This window comes from Heptranchias perlo, chromosome 6, assembly GCF_035084215.1.
Source record: "Heptranchias perlo isolate sHepPer1 chromosome 6, sHepPer1.hap1, whole genome shotgun sequence".
Classification (NCBI taxonomy): domain Eukaryota; kingdom Metazoa; phylum Chordata; class Chondrichthyes; order Hexanchiformes; family Hexanchidae; genus Heptranchias; species Heptranchias perlo.
Genome location: NC_090330.1, coordinates 16,821,361 through 16,839,310, shown reverse-complemented (window position 1 = coordinate 16,839,310; position 17,950 = coordinate 16,821,361). Strand labels below are relative to the sequence as shown.

Genomic DNA, 17,950 nt, shown 5'->3' with positions numbered 1-17,950 from the left:
GTCCTGGATGGTGTCGAGCTTCTTGAGTGTTGTTGGAGCTGCACTCATCCAGGCAAGTGGAGAGTATTCCATCACACTCCTGACTTGTGCCTTGTAGATGGTGGAAAGGCTTTGGGGGAGTTAGGAGGTGAGTCACTCGCCGCAGAATACCCAGCCTCTGACCTGCTCTTGTAGCCACAGTATCTATGTGGCTGGTCCAGTTAAGTTTCTGGTCAATGGTGACCCCCAGGATGTTGATGGTGGAGGATTCGGTGATGGTAATGCCGTTGAATGTCAAGGGGAGATCGATAGACTCTCTCTTGTTGGAGATGGTCATTGCCTGGCACTTGTCTGGCGTGAATGTTACTTGCCACTTATCAGCCCAAGCCTGGATGTTGTCCAGGTCTTGCTGCATGCGGGCACGGACTGCTTCATTAACTAAGGGGTTGCGAATGGAACCGAACACTGTGCAATCATCAGCGAACATCCCCATTTCTGACTTTATGATGGAGGAAAGGTCATTGATGAAGCAACTGAAGATGGTTGGGCCTAGGACACTGCCTTGAGGAACTCCTACAGCAATGTCCTCGGGCTAAGATGATTGGCCTCCAACAACCGCTACCATCTTCCTTTGTGCAGTGTACGATTCCAACCACTGGAGAGTTTTCCCCCTGATTCCCATTGACTTCAATTTTACTAGGGCTCCTTGGTGCCACACTCAGTCAAATGCTGCCTTGATGTCAAGGGCAGTCACTCTCACCTCACCTCTGGAATTCAGTTCTTTTGTCCATGTTTGGACCAAGGCTGTAATGAGGTCTGGAGCCGAGTGGTCCTGGCGGAACCCAAACTGAGCATTGGTGAGCAGGTTATTGGTAAGTGCCACTTGATAGCACTGTCGATGACACCTTCCATCACTTTGCTGATGATTGAGAGTAGACTGATGGGGCTGTAATTGGCCAGATTGGATTTGTCCTGCTTTTTGTGGACAGGACATACCTGGGCAATTTTCCACATTGTTGGGTAGATGCCAGTGTTGTAGCTGTACTGGAACAGTTTGGTTAGAGGCGCGGCTAGTTCTGGAGCACAAGTCTTCAGCACTACAGCCGGGATGTTGTCAGGGCCCATAGCCTTTGTTGTATCCAGTGCACTCAGCTGTTTCTTGATAGCATGTGGAGTGAATCGAATTGGCTGAAGACTGGCTTCTGTGATGGTGGGGATATCGGGAGGAGGCCGAGATGGATCATCTACTCAGCACTTCTGGCTCCAGACCTCATTACAGCCTTGGTCCAAACATGGACAAAAGAGCTGAATTCCAGAGGTGAGGTGAGAGTGACTGCCCTTGACATCAAGGCAGCATTCGCAACTCTTCAAATAATGAAGTATTCCGAGCCCGCATGCAGCAAGACCTGGACAATATCCAGGCTTGGGCTGATAAGTGGCAAGTAACATTTGTGCCAAACAAGTGCCAGGCAATGACCATCTCCAACAAGAGGGAGTCTAACCACCTCCCCTTGACATTCAACGGCATTACCATCGCTGAATCCCCCACCATCAACATCCTGGCAGTCACCATTGACCAGAAACTTAATTGGACCAGCCATATAAATACTGTGGCTACAAGAGCAGGTCAGAGGCTGGGTATTCTGCGGTGAGTGACTCACCTCCTGACTCCCCAAGGCCTTTCCACCATCTGCAAGGCACAAGTCAGGAGTGTGATGGAATACTCTCCACTTGCCTGGATGAATGCAGCTCCAACAACACTCAAGAAGCTCGACACCATCCAGGACAAAGTAGCCCGCTTGATTGGCACCCCATCCACCACCCTAAACATTCACTCCCTTCACCACCGCGCACCATGGCTGCAGTGTGTACCATCCACAGGATGCACTGCAGCAACTTGCCAAGGCTTCTTCGACAGCACCTCCCAAACCCGCGACCTCTACCACCTAGAAGGACAAGGGCAGCGGGCACATGGGAACAACACCACCTGCACGTTCCCCTCCAAGTCACACACCATCCTGACTTGGAAATATATCGCCGTTCCTTCATCGTCGCTGGGTCAAAACCCTGGAACTCCCTTCCTAACAGCAGTGTGGGAGAACCTTCACCACACGGACTGCAGCGGTTGAAGAAGGCGGCTCACCACCACCTTCTCAAGGACAATTAGGGATGGGCAATAAATGCTGGCCTTGCCAGTGACGCCCACATCCCATGAACGAATAAATTAAAAAAAAACCATGAGCAACACCCCAGGTGATCCAGCATAATACATGAAATGTACATAACTTTCAGGAGGAAATTCTTGTCACAGTCACACCCTCAACATTAGCCTGTCTTTCTCTTTCAGGTGCTGATCGACCTGCTGTGCATTCTCACCGCTTTCTGCTTTTTTTACTGACACCCTCAGTAAGACATGCTGCAATATGATGAGGTGTAAAATGATTCAACATTTAGAGTATCATATGATTTTCTGAGTTTGTACAGTCAGCAGGGAGTCTCGGTTGTCCACAGTCCATAATCGTGAAATCACGGGTCCATGATTTTCTGTCTATTAATTCCCCTAATTCGGTGTCTGCTCTCTGAACTGGAATAGATCGCTTCAATTCCAAATCACTCTTCATTTGGCAGCTTGACACATGTTGCCTCGAGGGAGACAAATTTGCTTAAACGGCAGTCTTGGGACACAAATTCACAATAACTTTGTCGCTAAGGGAATACAATAACTATAGAAACAAAAGTGACTGATCAATATGCATCATTATATATACAAAGTTCAATATCTGCCTTGTACTACCTCAAAAAGGCAGGGGGTGTAAAAGATTCAACCTTTTGATTGATTGGTTGATGGTTAAATATAGAATCATAGAATCATAGAAGTTACAACATGGAAACAGGCCCTTCGGCCCAACATGTCCATGTCGCCCAGTTTATACCACTAAGCTAGTCCCAATTGCCTGCACTTGGCCCATATCCCTCGATACCCATCTTCCCCATGTAACTGTCCAAATGCTTTTTAAAAGACAAAATTGTACCCGCCTCTACTACTGCCTCTGGCAGCTCGTTCCAGACACTCACCACCCTTTGAGTGAAAAAATTGCCCCTCTGGATCCTTTTGTATCTCTCCCCTCTCACCTTAAATCTGTGCCCCCTCGTTATAGACTCCCCTACCTTTGGGAAAAGATTTTGACTATCGACCTTATCTATGCCCCTCATTATTTTATAGACTTCTATAAGATCACCCCTTAACCTCCTACTCTCCAGGGAATAAAGTCCCAGTCTGTCTAACCTCTCCCTGTAAGTCAAACCATCAAGTCCCGGTAGCATCCTAGTAAATCTTTTCTGCACTCTTTCTAGTTTAATAATATCCTTTCTATAATAGGGTGACCAGAACTGTACACAGTACTCCAAGTGTGGCCTCACCAATGCCCTGTACAACTTCAACAAGACATCCCAACTCCTGCATTCAATGTTCTGACCAATGAAACCAAGCATGCTGAATGCCTTCTTCACCACCCTATCCACCTGTGACTCCACTTTCAAGGAGCTATGAATCTGTACTCCTAGATCTCTTTGTTCTATAACTCTCCCCAACGCCCTACCATTAACGGAGTAGGTCCTGGCCCGATTCGATCTACCAAAATGCATCACCTCACATTTATCTAAATTAAACTCCATCTGCCATTCATCGGCCCACTGGCCCAATTTATCAAGATCCCGTTGCAATCCTAGATAACCTTCTTCACTGTCCACAATGCCACCAATCTTGGTGTCATCTGCAAACTTACTAACCATGCCTCCTAAATTCTCATCCAAATCATTAATATAAATAACAAATAACAGCGGACCCAGCACCGATCTCTGAGGCACACCGCTGGACACAGGCATCCAGTTTGAAAAACAACCCTCGACAACCACCCTCTGTCTTCTGTCGTCAAGCCAATTTTGTATCCAATTGGCTACCTCACCTTGGATCCCATGAGATTTAACCTTATGTAACAACCTACCATGCGGTACCTTGTCAAATGCTTTGCTGAAGTCCATGTAGACCACGTCTACTGCACAGCCCTCATCTATCTTCTTGGTTACCCCTTCAAAAAACTCAATCAATATCCAAATAAAACTATCAGAACAGATCCGATTGGATATATAAGATGCAAGATGTACATTTGCACTCAGACAGGCTGCAAACTTATAGTGCTTCTATCTTAGATTACTGCCTGCATTTCAAAAATGAAAAAAACACAAATTTAGTTCCGTTTCATTTCACTTTTAATTCTCCAAGGAAATTCTCCTCAGAAATGCATGATGTGATATAACACTTTGTAGGTATGTGTGTTTTAATCTGATTCAGTGAGTTACTTTTCTAAAAAAAAATCTTCCTGTCCTCATTCAGTGGAGGAATCAGTTTGCTTTTTTTCTACTCAACGGTTACACGAGGCAAATAATTTATTTTCCTTTTCTCTTTGATCCAGTTTTTCCACGTCAGATACACTTGACTTTAAATCTCCTTTCGCAGGAATTTCTGTCATGGGTGCAGTCAGTGATAAAATGAACGGAAACATGGAGCAACGTATCCTGGTTCTGAGGGTGCATGTTTTCCACACATGAAGAACTTTATTGCCTGGAGTTAACAGCCACTCAGCTCCATTACTCAGATCCGAGTCAGCGCTAAAGTGTGTTTGGCTGCAGGCCATGTTTCCTCACTCCAGTTCAGGCAGCTCTCGAGTTCCCAGTCATTACTTCAGAAACACATGGTGCTTCTTGCACGACACAGGTTCTTGTACTCCAAGAGGTCCCATGACAAAGAGGTCTCTTACTCATCTGGGTCAGCTCCACATTTCCGTTGAAACTCCTGCCCATGTTCTCGGATCCACTTGTTAGCCACTAAAAAGATTTTTTAAAAAGCAGTTGTTAAATAGCTCCATATTAAAAGAACTGCAGTTCTTTATTCTGGTTATATGAACCACCTGCATATACAGATAGAAAATGCCAGCAACCATTGGTCTTAACCATTTTTAATTGAAATATAGTAAAAATAGTATATGTTAAGAAATATTAAAAAGCAAAATATATCCTAATGATATCTATTCATTCCCAGTACAGCCTACTCATCTTAATTCAAAGTTGCTTTATTCAAATTATCTTTTAATTGAAATTTTTAGCACTAAATTCCCACTTTGTTGTGTTATTTACATTGCATAATTCTATTTTTTAGCCAAAAAATACATTCCAATTATCAGGAATACTATATTTTAGTCTTTTTTTCACGGCTGTTTTCCTTCCCATATTATAGTTGCAGTGAAGATTGGGTAATCTGTCACAGAATTCATTGATTCCCTGTTAATGCTGCCATTTTTCCATTCAAATGAATTAGATAGTTATGTATGTAGTGTAAAAGCTGGTGGAATGTACCCTGCATATAGTCAACTTGAACATGACCTTTCCGGAAGTAGGCGTTATGTTGTTATAAGTCCAAAATACACAGTGGTGTTAAGGACCTCTAGTCCAAAACCTAAATCTCTGTCCCAGCGGGCACTTTTTTTGTCTGGCTAAAACAAACAGCAACAAGATACAACTGTTATCTACCTGCTTCCATCTGTCTGTCTGTTACTGCACTGTTATAAAATAGATTCCGTATTGTGCCTGGTGTGAGCTTTGTGGCTTACCTTGAAACTAGCCAGAGTAAGTCTTACAGAAAATACTTTAGGCACAAGTATAAACACAGCTTAACACATCCTGCTGAGAACCAAAACTTCTCCATGTGTCAACCCTGCTGATCAGAGAAGGTTTTACAAGCTGAGATATCAACGGACACATTTACAGGCATAAAACCAGAAGCTCGAGCACTCGACTGCTACATTACTCAAATCCACCACAGAATCACAGAAGGTGGCCATTCAGCTCATCGTACCTGCACTGGCTCTCTGAAAGAGCGACCCATTTGATCCCATTCCCCTTCCCTTTCTATATACCCTTTTAAATTTTTCTTCTTGAAATAATTTTCTACTTCCCTTTTAAAATCTTCCTCCAGTGCTACAACCTTCCGAGAACTTTGCATTCCTCTGACTTTGGCCTCTTGTGCATCCCCCACTCCCTTTGCACCACCACTGACAGGCGTGCCATCAGCCACCTCGACTCTAAGCTCTGAAATTCCCTCCCTAAACCTCTTCGTCTCTCCACTTCCCTCTCCTCCTTTAACCCTTCTTAAAACCCACCTCTTTCACCAAGTTGTTAGTCAACCCTCCTGACATCTCCTTATTTGACTCCATGTTGATTTTTGTCTGATTACACTTCTACGAAGCCTTGGGATGTTTTTCTATGTTAAAGCTGATACATAAATGCGAGTTGTTGATGTTAAAACTATTATGGGTCTTGCTACCACCATTACTTGTGGCACATTCCATGTGCTACCAACGCTCTGTGTAAAATAAATTGTTCTAACCTTTCCCTTTGTTCTTTTGACAATTATCTTAAATTTATGCCCTCTAGTTACCAAACCACTGACGTGTGGATATAATTTATCCCAATTTGTCTAATGAAAACCCTTCATAATTTTGAACATTTTTATCAGATCTTCTCTTAACCTACTTTGTTCTAATAAAAAGAGTTCCAGTTACTCTAGTCTCTCCTCTTACCTAAAGCCTCTCATCTCTGGAATCATCTTAGTGAACCACTTCTGAAATCTCTCCATGGCCTTGACATCCTACCTAAGGTAAGGCACCGAAAACTGACACAAAAGAGATTTCCCTGTGTCTGTGCCCAAGCATATTGGATGACCTGGGTGCAGCAAATATCGGAAAATTGGGTGAGTTGAAGCGGACGCTATAAAGGAACACACCCAATTTCCCTCGGCTTCATTTAATTGGAGGACAATTGGAACCGTTTCTTTATAGGTGCATTCTTCCAATCACCCAAATATTATGATATTCACTACACCTGGGTTCAGATCCAGGAACATCTCCCCTAATATTCTAAAAGCGGGCAAACCAATGGTTTGTGTAGGTTTATCATTACTTCTTTGCTTTTGTATTTATATAACATATATATAAAAATTCATCATTAGAAAAGCGAATAGTGCCAGAGGACTGGCGGACAGCTAATGTGATTCCTATATTTAAAAAGAGAGATAGAATCAGTCCAGGGAACTATAGATCAATTAGCTTAACGTCGGTGGTAGGAAAGATAATGGAATCCTTACTCAAAGATGTAATAGAAAAACATCTAGAAACCAAAAATATAATAAAGAATAGTCAGCACAGATTTCAAAAGGGAAGCTCATGCTTGACCAACCTTATTGAATTCTTTGAAGAAGTAACAGAAAGGGTAGACAAGGGTAATGTAGTAGATGGGCAATTAGGGATGGGCAATAAATGCCGGCCTTGCCAGCGACGCCCACATCCCGTGAACGAATAAAAAAAAAAATATATATATTTGGATTTTCAAAAGACATTTGATAAGGTACCACATAGTAGACTCATGACTAAGCTCAGAGCATGTGGCTTCAGGGGACAAGTACCAGAATGGATAGCAAGCTGGCTACAAAACAGAAAACAGAGAATAGGGGTTAAAGGTAGTTACTCAGACTGGCAAAAGATGGGAAGTGGTGTTCCACAAGGATCAGTGCTGGGACCACTGTTGTGCACCATTTACATAAACGATCTGGACTCGGGAATCAGAAGTACAATTTCAAAATTTGTGGATGACACCAAATTGGGGTGTATAATTTATACTGAGGTGGACAGCAATAAAATACAGGGAGACATTAATAAACTTGCAGAATGAGTGTGTAATTGGCAAATTAATTTCAATATAGCTAAGTCTGAGGTGGTACATTTTGGTAGGAAGAATAAGGAAGCCACATAATGTTTGGAAAATAAAAGTCTAAATGGGGTAGAGGAGCAGAGGGATCTGCGAGTATGGATACACAATCACTAAAAGTAGCGACGCAGGTTAATAAAGTCATAAAAAAAGCAAACAAAGCACTGGGATTCATTTGTAGAGGAACAGAATTGAAAAACAGGGAAGTTATATTAAACTTGTATAGAACCTTGCAGTACTGTGAACAGTTCTGATCTCCATATTATAAAAAGGATATAGAGGCACTGGAGAAGGTGCAAAAAAGATTTTCTAGGATGATATCGGAACTGAGAGGTTATACCTATCAGGAAAGACTGAACAGGCTGGGGCTCTGTTCTCTAGAAAAGAGCAGACTGAGGGGTGACCCGGTAGAGGTCTTTAAGATTATGAAAGGGTTTGATAGGGTAGACGTAAAGAAGATGTTTCCACTTGCAGGGGAGACCAGAATTAGGGGCCATAAATATAAGAGAGTCACGAATAAATCCGATAGGGAATTCAGAGAAACTTATTTACCCCGAGAGTGGTTAGAATATGGAACTCGCTACCACAAGGTGTAGTTGAGGCGACTCGCATAGATGCGTTTAACAGAAGATGGTTAAACTTATGATGGAGAAAGGAATAGAAGGATATGTTGATGGGGTTAGATGAAGAAGGGTGGGAGGAGCCTCGTGTGGAGCATGGACCTGTTGGGCCAAATGGCCTGTTTCTGTGCTGTACATTCTATATAATTCTATGTAATTCTATTCCCCTATTTATAAAACCTAGGAGTCTAAATGCTTTTTTTCCCCAGCTTTATCAATCTGCCCTCCCACTTTTAAGATTTGTGCATCTGAACTCGAGTCTCTCTGCTCCTCCTTTTAAAGTTTTATCATTTAGTGTATACCTCCTCGCCTTATTCTTCATCCCAAATATATCACCTCATATTTCTCTGCATTAAATTTCAGATGACATCGATCTCCCTCATCTATTAATCTGATTATGTCCTCCAGCCCTCTTCACGATTAACCACACTAGCTATTTTTGTACAGTGCACATTTTGACAATGTGCCCCACATATTTAACTATTCTTTTAGTCCCATCCCATCACTACTCTGTTCCTAAGTGGAGAATCCAGCCCCGAATCTCATTTATACTTGCAGTAAAGCAAATGCTTAATTGTGTTTATAAATTGCTAGGTTACCCTATAATCCAGAGCACAAGCTCGCAACTTGCCATCAGGCACAGTTCGGAATGAGAACAAATAAATACAAAGTGAACTGTTTGAAACCAGTAAATCTATTGGGTTTAATGCAGTGCTGTTGCAGTAACCAGATGTGAGTCAGGGTCTGTTTAAAGACTGATGTTTTTCCATGGTGAGAAGAATTTGTGACAGTCTGAAGTTTACCTGCTACATTCTAAAGCATTCAACTCATAACACAAATAATGAACTGTTACATTTACTTCACTTAAAGAAATACTTTTTAAATGTTATGGATCCTGGTTTAAAAATGTTTCCTGCTCCTGATTATTCCCAAGGGGACCTGTTATGGTAATGTGTAAAATGCTCATTTTCATTTAACTATTGTATGGGGTTCTTCAGTCAGTCTGGCAATGCCTCGATTTTAAAATTTTCATCCTTGTTTTCAAATCCCTCCATGACCTCGCCCCTCCCTATCTCTGAAATCTCCTCCAGTCCTACAACCCTTCGAGATCCCTGCGCTCCTCCAGTTCTGGCCTATTGCACATCCCCAATTTTAATCATTCCACCATTGGCAGCTGTGTTTTTTTTTAATTTGTTCATGGGATGTGGGCGTCGCCGGCAAAGCCTGCATTTATTGCCCATCCCTAATTGCCCTTGAGAAGATGGTGGTGAGCCGCCTTCTTGAACCGCTATAGTCCGTGTGGTGAAGGTTCTCTCACAGTGCTGTTAGGTAGGGAGTTCCAGGATTTTGACCCAGCGATGATGAAGGAATGGCGATATATTTCCAAGTCGGGATGGTGTGTGACTTGGAGGGGAACGTGCAGGTGATATTGTTCCCATGTGCCTGCTGCCCTTGTCCTTCTAGATGGTAAAAGTCGTGGGTTTGGGAGGTGCTGTCGAAGAAGCCTTGGCGAGTTGCTGCAGTGCATCCTGTGGATGGTAAACACTGCAGCCACGGTGCGCCGGTGGTGAAGGGCGTGAATGTTTAGGGTGGTGGATGGGGTGCCAATCAAGCGGACTGCTTTGTCCTGGATGGTGTCGAGCTTCTTGAGTGTTGTTGGAGCTTTACTCATCCAGGCAAGTGGAGAGTACTCCACCACACTCCTGACCTGTGCCTTGTAGATGGTGGAAAGGCTTTAGGGAGTCAGGGGGTGAGTCACTTGCCGCAGAATACCCAGCCTCTGACCTGCTCTTGTAGCCACAGTATTTATGTGGCTGGTCCAGTTAAGTTTCTGGTCAATGGTGACCCCCAGGATGTTGATATGGTGGAGGATTTGGCGATGGTAATGCTGTTGAATGTCAAGGGGAGGTGGTTAGATTCTCTTTTGTTGGAGATGGTCATTGCCTGGCACTTATCTGGCGCGAATGTTACTTGCCACTTATCAGCCCAATCCTGGATGTTGTCCAGGTCTTGCTGCATGCGGGCACGGACTGCTTCATTATCTGAGGGGTTGCGAATGGAACTGAACACTGTGCAATCATCAGCGAACATCCCCATTTCTGACATTATGATGGCGGGAAGGTCATTAATGAAGCAGCTGAAGATGGTTGGGCCTAGGACACTGCCCTGAGGAACTCCTGCAGCAATGTCCTCGGGCTGAGATGATTGGCCTCCAACAATCACTACCATCTTCCTTTGTGCTAGGTATGACTCCAGCCACTGGAGAGTTTTCCCCCTGATTCCCATTGACTTCAATTTTACTAGGGCTCCTTGGTGCCACACTCGGTCAAATGCTGCCTTGATGTCAAGGGCAGTCACTCTCACCTCACCTCTGGAATTCAGCTCTTTTGTCCATGTTTGGATCAAGGCTGTAATGAGGTCTGGAGCCGAGTGGTCCTGGCGGAACCCAAACTGAGCATCGGTGAGCAGGTTATTGGTGAGTAAGTGCCGCTTGATAGCACTGTCGACGACACCTTCCATCACTTTGCTGATGATTGAGAGTATTCTGATGGGACGGTAATTGGCTGGATTGGATTTGTCCTGCTTTTTGTGGACAGGTCATAACTGGGCAATTTTCCATGTTGTCGGGTAGATGCCAGTGTTGTAGCTGTAATGGAACAGCTTGGCTAGAGGCGCGACTAGGAGCACATGTGCACTCAGCCGTTTCTTGATAGCATGTGGAGTGAATCGAATTGTCTGAAGACTAGCTTCTGTGATGGTGGGGATATCGAGAGGAGGCTGAGATGGATCATCCACTCGGACCTTCCGGCTGAAGATGGTTGCAAACGTTTCAGCCTTGTCTTTTGCACTCACGTGCTGGACTCTGCCATCATTGAGAATGGGGATGTTTGCAGAGCCTCCTCCTCCCGTTAGTTGCTTAATTGTCCACCACCACCACTTACGACTGGATGTGGCAGGACTGCAGAGCTTTGATCTGATCCGTTGGTTGTGGAATCGCTTAGCTTCCGCTATTTAGCATGCATGTAGTCCTGAGTTGTAGCTTCACCAGGTTGGCACCTCATTTTTAGGTACACCTGGTGCTGCTCCTGGCATGCTCTTCTACACTCCTCATTGAACCAGGTTGATCCCCTGGCTTGTTGGTAATGGTAGAGTGAAGAATATGCCGGGCCATGAGGTTACAGATTTTGCTGGAATATAATTCTGCTGCTGCTGATGGCCCACAGCGCCTCATGGATGCCCAGTTTTGAGCTGCTAGATCTGTTCTGAATCTATCCCATTTAGCACGGTGGTAGTGCCACACAACACATTGGATGGTGTCCTCAGTGCGAAGACGGGACTTCGTCTCCACGAGGACAGTACGGTGGTTACTCCTACCAATACTGTCATGGACAGACGCATCTGTGACAGGTACAGTGGTGAGGACAAGGTCTAGTAGGTCTTTCTCTCGTGTTGGTCCACTCACCACCTACCGCAGGCCCAGTCTGGCAGTTATGTCCTTCAGGACTCGGCCAGCAGTGGTACTACCGAGCCAATCTTGGTGATTGACATTGAAGTCTCCCACCCAGAGTCCATTTTATGCCCTTGCTACCCTCAGTGCTTCTCAACATGGAGGCGGACTGATTCATCAGCTGAGGGAGGTTGGTAGTTGGTAATCAGCAGGAGGTTTCCTTGCCCATGTTTGACCTGATGCCATGAGATTTCATGGGGTCCAAAGTCAATGTTGAAGATTCCCAGGGCCACTCCCTCCTGAATGTATATCACTGTACCGCCACCTCTGGTGGGTCTGTCCTGCTGGTGGGACAGGACATACCCAGGGATGGTGATGGAAGAGTCTGGGACATTGGCTGAAAGGTATGATTCTGTGAGTATGGCTATGTCAGGCTGTTGCTTGACTAGTCTGTGGGACAGCTCTCCCAATTTTGGCACAAGTCCCCAGATGTTAGTGAGGAGGACTTTGCAGGGTCGACTGGGCTTGGTTTGCCTTTGTTGTGTCCGGTGCCTGGTGGTCCGTCCAGTTTTATTCTTATTGTGACTTTCTGTAGCAAGATTGTACAACTGAGTGGCTTGCTAGGCCATTTCAGAGGGCAATTAAGAATCAACCACATTGCTGTGGGTCTGGAGTCACATGTAGCCAGACCAGGTAAGGATGGCAGGTTTCCTTCCCTAAAGGGCATTAGTGAACCAGATGGGTTTTTATGACAATCCGATAGTTTCATGGCCACCATTACTGATACTAGTTTTTTTATTCCAGATTTTATTTAAATAATTGAATTTAAATTCCCCACTGCCGTGACAAGATTTGAACGCGTGACTCAGGATTACTAGTCCAGTAACATAACCACTATGCTACCGTACCCTATACGGTTTTTAGCTGCTTGGGCCCTAAGCTCTGAAATTCCCTCCCTAAACCTCTCCACCTCTCTATCTCTCTCTCTCGTCTTTTAAGCCACTGCTTAAAACCTACCTCTTTGGCCAAACTTTTGTTCATCTGTCCTAATATCTCCTTATGTGGCTCGGTGTCAAATTTTGTTTGATAACACTCCTGTGAAGCGCCAAAGGCGTTACATAAATACAAGTTGTTGCTGTTGTTATACATGCAATTGTTTATTTCCATCTCTCCCACTCCTTTAGATTCTTTTTTGCCATGTACTGTGCCATGGGTTTCCCCCATCTAGTTTTGATTCAGGTTGCCAAGAAATTTCTAAAGTCCTTTTATTCCACTTTCTCATACTTGGAGGTGTTAATTACAGAGATAATTAAACTTTTTGATGAATTTTCAACATCACTAAAGCAAACTTCAAAATTTAGTCTCTGATGCCAAGCACCTATCCCACCCTATTCTGTCCACTATTGGAAAAATATGGCAGCATTAACTATTCCCTGATCTCGAAGAGAGACAGGTAGGCAGCCAGCTCCGAGGACTCTAATTAAGCTGCTCTTTTAATTTGTTTGTTAGAAGTTGCACAAAGGGGTACAATTTTTTAAAAAGAATTTAATCCTGACATAATTGACTGCTTGTGCATTGGACGAGGGTTTGAAAATAAATAATGAGTTGGGACCAATGACAGCAGAGAGCACAATAGCGGTAAGAGAAAAGAGAGAAAGTCGGTCAGGAAAGGAAATGGGAGTGTGAGAGAAATCGAAGAAAGGGACTGGCAAAATCGAGAAACAAGAAAGAGATGGAAAAGTAGCAGCGAGGCAAAGAAATTAAGAACTTGTAAGGAATTTCAAACTTCTTTCTGTTATGATCTTGGAGCATTTTTTGCTGCGTACGTGAGTAAGAACACACAATTAAAAAATGCAAATCAGTTTAATTGTTTAATTGTCTTCACATTTTGTCTTGATGTATTCAAACTTTTATGCATGGAGGAAAATATAAAAAGAAGCCAAGAACAGAATACAGGTGGTGTACACCGGAGATCTGACCATGATTTGGGAATGTTGAATCCATCAGAGACTGCAGTGGAATTTGTTTTCTAGATAGTGCATTTAAAAAATTAAAACTGCACCTCCAGTATAAAATAAAGGGATGGTATCATTTTATAAAATCATTTTAGTCATTGGGAAGGTTTGTAATACATGAGATACAAATATGTGCACATCATGAACTACTGCAAGGTTTTCATGTGGATTAACTTAAAAAATCTATTAATTATTTTTAACATAGAAATAATTGTTGACAAAATGACAAGGTTGTGTTACCTATCATGTAGCTGGGCATCTTTTATTTTGATTGCCTAATCACCTTACCCTTTTAAACAACTTTCTCAATCCATTGGGTTTGTTGGGCTCATGTATGTTGTGAACTGTCATTTTAAGGAGTGGACAGAACAAGTGGTCCACAATTACTTTAATCTCTTGCTCACTTACCCCATTTGTCTCCAACTAGCACTGGACAGCCAGCATGGAGGGTGTCTGCATTGCCTCGTCCATTTTTGTGTAGGTTCCACCAAAACAGAGCTGCATTCTAAAAAATAAGGAGCAATTTATAATTAATGCTCATCAGTTGTGGAATATGAGGAGGCCTGATGAATTTTTGCATGAACAGAATATGTAAGATGAGTTATCTTTCTATCTTGTTTGCTTTCTTTTGGATATTAAGATGTCACCTGATAGCATCATAAATTGAAATGATTCTACTTTTAATGACTGTAAACAAATGTTATAGGTAAAATATTATGTCCTGTAAGAAAAAAAAATCCAAAACAAAGTATTTTGGAAGCTTATAATTTCAAGATTTCAGTTTGAAGCATTATAATGATCGACCAAGCTGATGGTCGCACATTCTTTTGGGTAGTGAGTTGGAGGCTTATAGTCTGTGTCACCAGATATCATAATTATTACTGTGACTGACTTGGACTGAGCTAGCTGTGTGGGGGAGTAGAGTGGTTAGTCACTGCAGGGAAGGTTGTAACCATAGGAAGAGTCAGGTCGTTTGGTACCCTGCCCAAGAAAACAGTGGAATACAGTACACAGGAAATAAATCCAGGATTGTCCTGTACAGAATGGCATTAGTGCAAACCTGCAGTAGGAAATCTGCTGTGACTCAAATTGATAGTCAGTTATGGTCATCAGAGTAATCCTGATACCTGAAATACGGTTGGCCATAAGACACTGAAAATGGCTAATTTGTAGGGTTTAGCAGGTACCGATGAACGTTCTTGATTTGAGGTGAACCAAAAATAAAAACATTGCGATTTAAAAACCTTCAAAATGCAAGTTAAGGGAGATTTGTGTTTGTTTCGTTGTGCACATTTTTGTTAATAAATTGTCTTCATTTCAAAGAAATCTCTAAATTCTCACCATAATGTGTATAAGATATTTCCAGTTCTTGGCTAGGTTAGCAAAAATATGGGTAAAAGTAAATATTTTGCGCACCTAACATGTTGGGTACTCTCGATCAATATTCGCTAAACTTTACACAATGTGTACAAATGTACGCCGGGACTGTGGATCAATTTAAATAGGGTCAATGTGAAGGGAAGGTTATAACAAGCAGATATGGGGAAATCATATCAATTAAAATAAGCAATTGTAAGTGTAGGAAGTTTGAATTGTTACTTTTTTTACAATGTTGTTTTAACTTTATTATTTCAGTCAGTAACACAAGAAGATCAAACAGGAAGGTTATTCTAATAGGAGTTGATGTATAGTTCTCACCAATGTTTTAAGTTATGTCAGAACATTTTATCAGACCGTAAAATTCAACAGAGGTTGGGATTAGTTTGAAAATAACAGAAGGAGATTAATTTGATAAATTACTGAAAAAAGGAGATAACGGCAGCTACAAATAAGGACTTCACAGTATACCTAAAGCTGTTTCAAGCTGCAGTACTTTCCCACGGCACTCATTACAGATTGGATAGCCAGAGGGCAAAATATTGACTTGTTAGAAATAGCCCCACATTTCTAAAGCTGACATGTTTGGCAATTCAAGAGATCCTCTCAGCCATGCATAGTCCCACAGTGTATTTGGCAGAAGTTTGAGGCAACCATACAATGAGATCACTACTCCTGAAACAGAGCCCCTCCTGTGATAAATTAGATACAGATGAACAGTGTAAAGATGGAATGAGCAGACTGAAATGGATCTGACCAGTATTGGGACACCCCACTGCCTTACAGCACTTCCCATGATCAGAACCTGGGCTCCAGTCATCACAGAGGTTTTGGCTCATTAAAGCTCAGCTTCTCTCCTGCTGTGTCTTGAGGTTTGGGGGGTGGTGGGGGGAGGTGATCTTCCCATGTTAAAATTATATCAAATCCACAGAAATCTTCCTCTGTTATTTTCGAACTAATGCCAACTTTATTGAATTTTACTTTCTGCTTTGAACTTGTTGTGTTACTAAATGAAATAATTCAGTAACACAACATAATTCAGTAAAACAACATTGTAAAAAAAGTAACAATTCAAATTTACTACACTTACAATTGCTTATTTTAATAGATCCAATTTCTGCAGCTCGTCCTGCCTGCAACACAACTCCAGCATGCTGATAATTCAGATACCAAAACATATCCACTGTTATTTTAAATTTTCTTTGTTCTTCGTTCCCCTTTTATGTTGTGTGTTGCTTAGTGGAACCATCACACATTCTACTAATGGAATGTCCATGTCCTCTTCACTTTACCTGCTTTTTATTTGCATTTTCTTGTTAACTACTGATCATTTAGCAGGCACCAAATTAGTCACATTGGACTTGTCTTCATAACTTGTGACTTGCAAAATCTTCCTTGCTTCTTTGTTAAACTTCTGTGTCCCACAATTTTAATATTATAGAATTCAGCCTAAAATTCCTTTCTTATAACAAACATGGCAAGAAAGAAAAATGTCACAAGAAGGTCTTCTGAAAGCAATTAGCATCCAACTTCAGGCTTCATGATAATTTGAATAGATTGGATTGCACTTGTTTATGCAAAGTCTTTTTCCAATAGACGCAGGTCATTTCTGTGCTCTGTCACAGATGTTTTAATACTTGTCAGTGCCAGATGTTTTTTTGTGTTGCTGAGGCTTAGAATGGGATGTTGAGCTCTGCAATAACAGTCTGTGGTTTTGGTATATTTCTATTGGGAACATAGAAATCCCGAAGAAAATGTGCAGAAGTGCCCTATCAAAATCCCAAGAAGAGTAATTGGAGTAAGGATATTAGTCCAGCCTGCTGTACTTGGCAAGAGAAGTTTCAATTTGCTCTTGGCTGAAAAAGGAAGCTCGGGCAATTCAGAAATCAGTCCGCATATATCTATACCACCATTCAGATTATTTGTACCTTTGAATTTAAAAGAAATTCTATTCAATATAAGAAAAAAAAATGGATTTATTCCACTAGTTGCATTAAGCTGATAGAAGGACTGGAAACCTGAAATTAATATTTCACCAAATATTCCTCCTAATCCATGTACTTTAAGTTGTATTTCTATAATAATATCAATGATTACATTAAAGCCACAGAATGTTTCTGTCCAAAAAATGACAACTAGTAAAGATTTTTGAAGTACTTTAAATGATTTAAGGTATTTTAAAATGAAAAAAAAATGGTCGTCTGCCTCCACTTTAGAGAAGTCTGCACAAACTGAATATGGTTTATTTAACATTGGATCATCAGTCAATCGCAGTGACATTAATGAAGTGTTAATGTCCCAGATTTATAAGCTTAGACATTTTACCATGTGCACCATGGTTTTCTGTCCCTTCTTGTAGTTAATGCACAATCCTAAACCACATAGTAGACTTTGAAGGTTGTGTACTTCTACTTGCACTTTGACTGTAATAAAGAGACACTAAAGCACGATTGGAAATTGTCCAGATGAATAGGGTAAAGCGCAGAGTCACCAGAATGATACCAGGGCTTAAAGGATTAAATTATGAGGACAGGTTGCACAAACTTGGATTGTATTCCCTTGAGTTTAAAAGATTGAGGGATGATCTAATCGAAGTATTTAAAATGATTAAGGGATTTGATAGGGTAGATACAGAAAAAATATTTCCTCTGGTGGGGTAATCCAGAACAAGAGGGCGTAATTTTAAAATTAGA

General features: G+C 42.0%; 1 protein-coding gene across 2 annotated transcripts in view; it reads right to left on the bottom strand.

The window, feature by feature from the left end:
• Positions 1-4,236: 4,236 nt before the first annotated feature.
• p4ha3 (prolyl 4-hydroxylase, alpha polypeptide III) overlaps positions 4,237-17,950 on the bottom strand; it is a 66,525-nt gene continuing 52,811 nt past the window's right edge. For both annotated transcript variants that reach the window (XM_067985382.1, XM_067985383.1), the window contains 2 exons: positions 14,289-14,385; positions 4,237-4,863 (listed from right to left, as the gene is read on the bottom strand). In XM_067985382.1, coding sequence (XP_067841483.1) covers positions 4,793-4,863; positions 14,289-14,385 — 168 coding nt within the window. In that variant the 3' untranslated portion in view covers positions 4,237-4,792. The remainder of the gene's footprint in view (positions 4,864-14,288; positions 14,386-17,950) is intronic.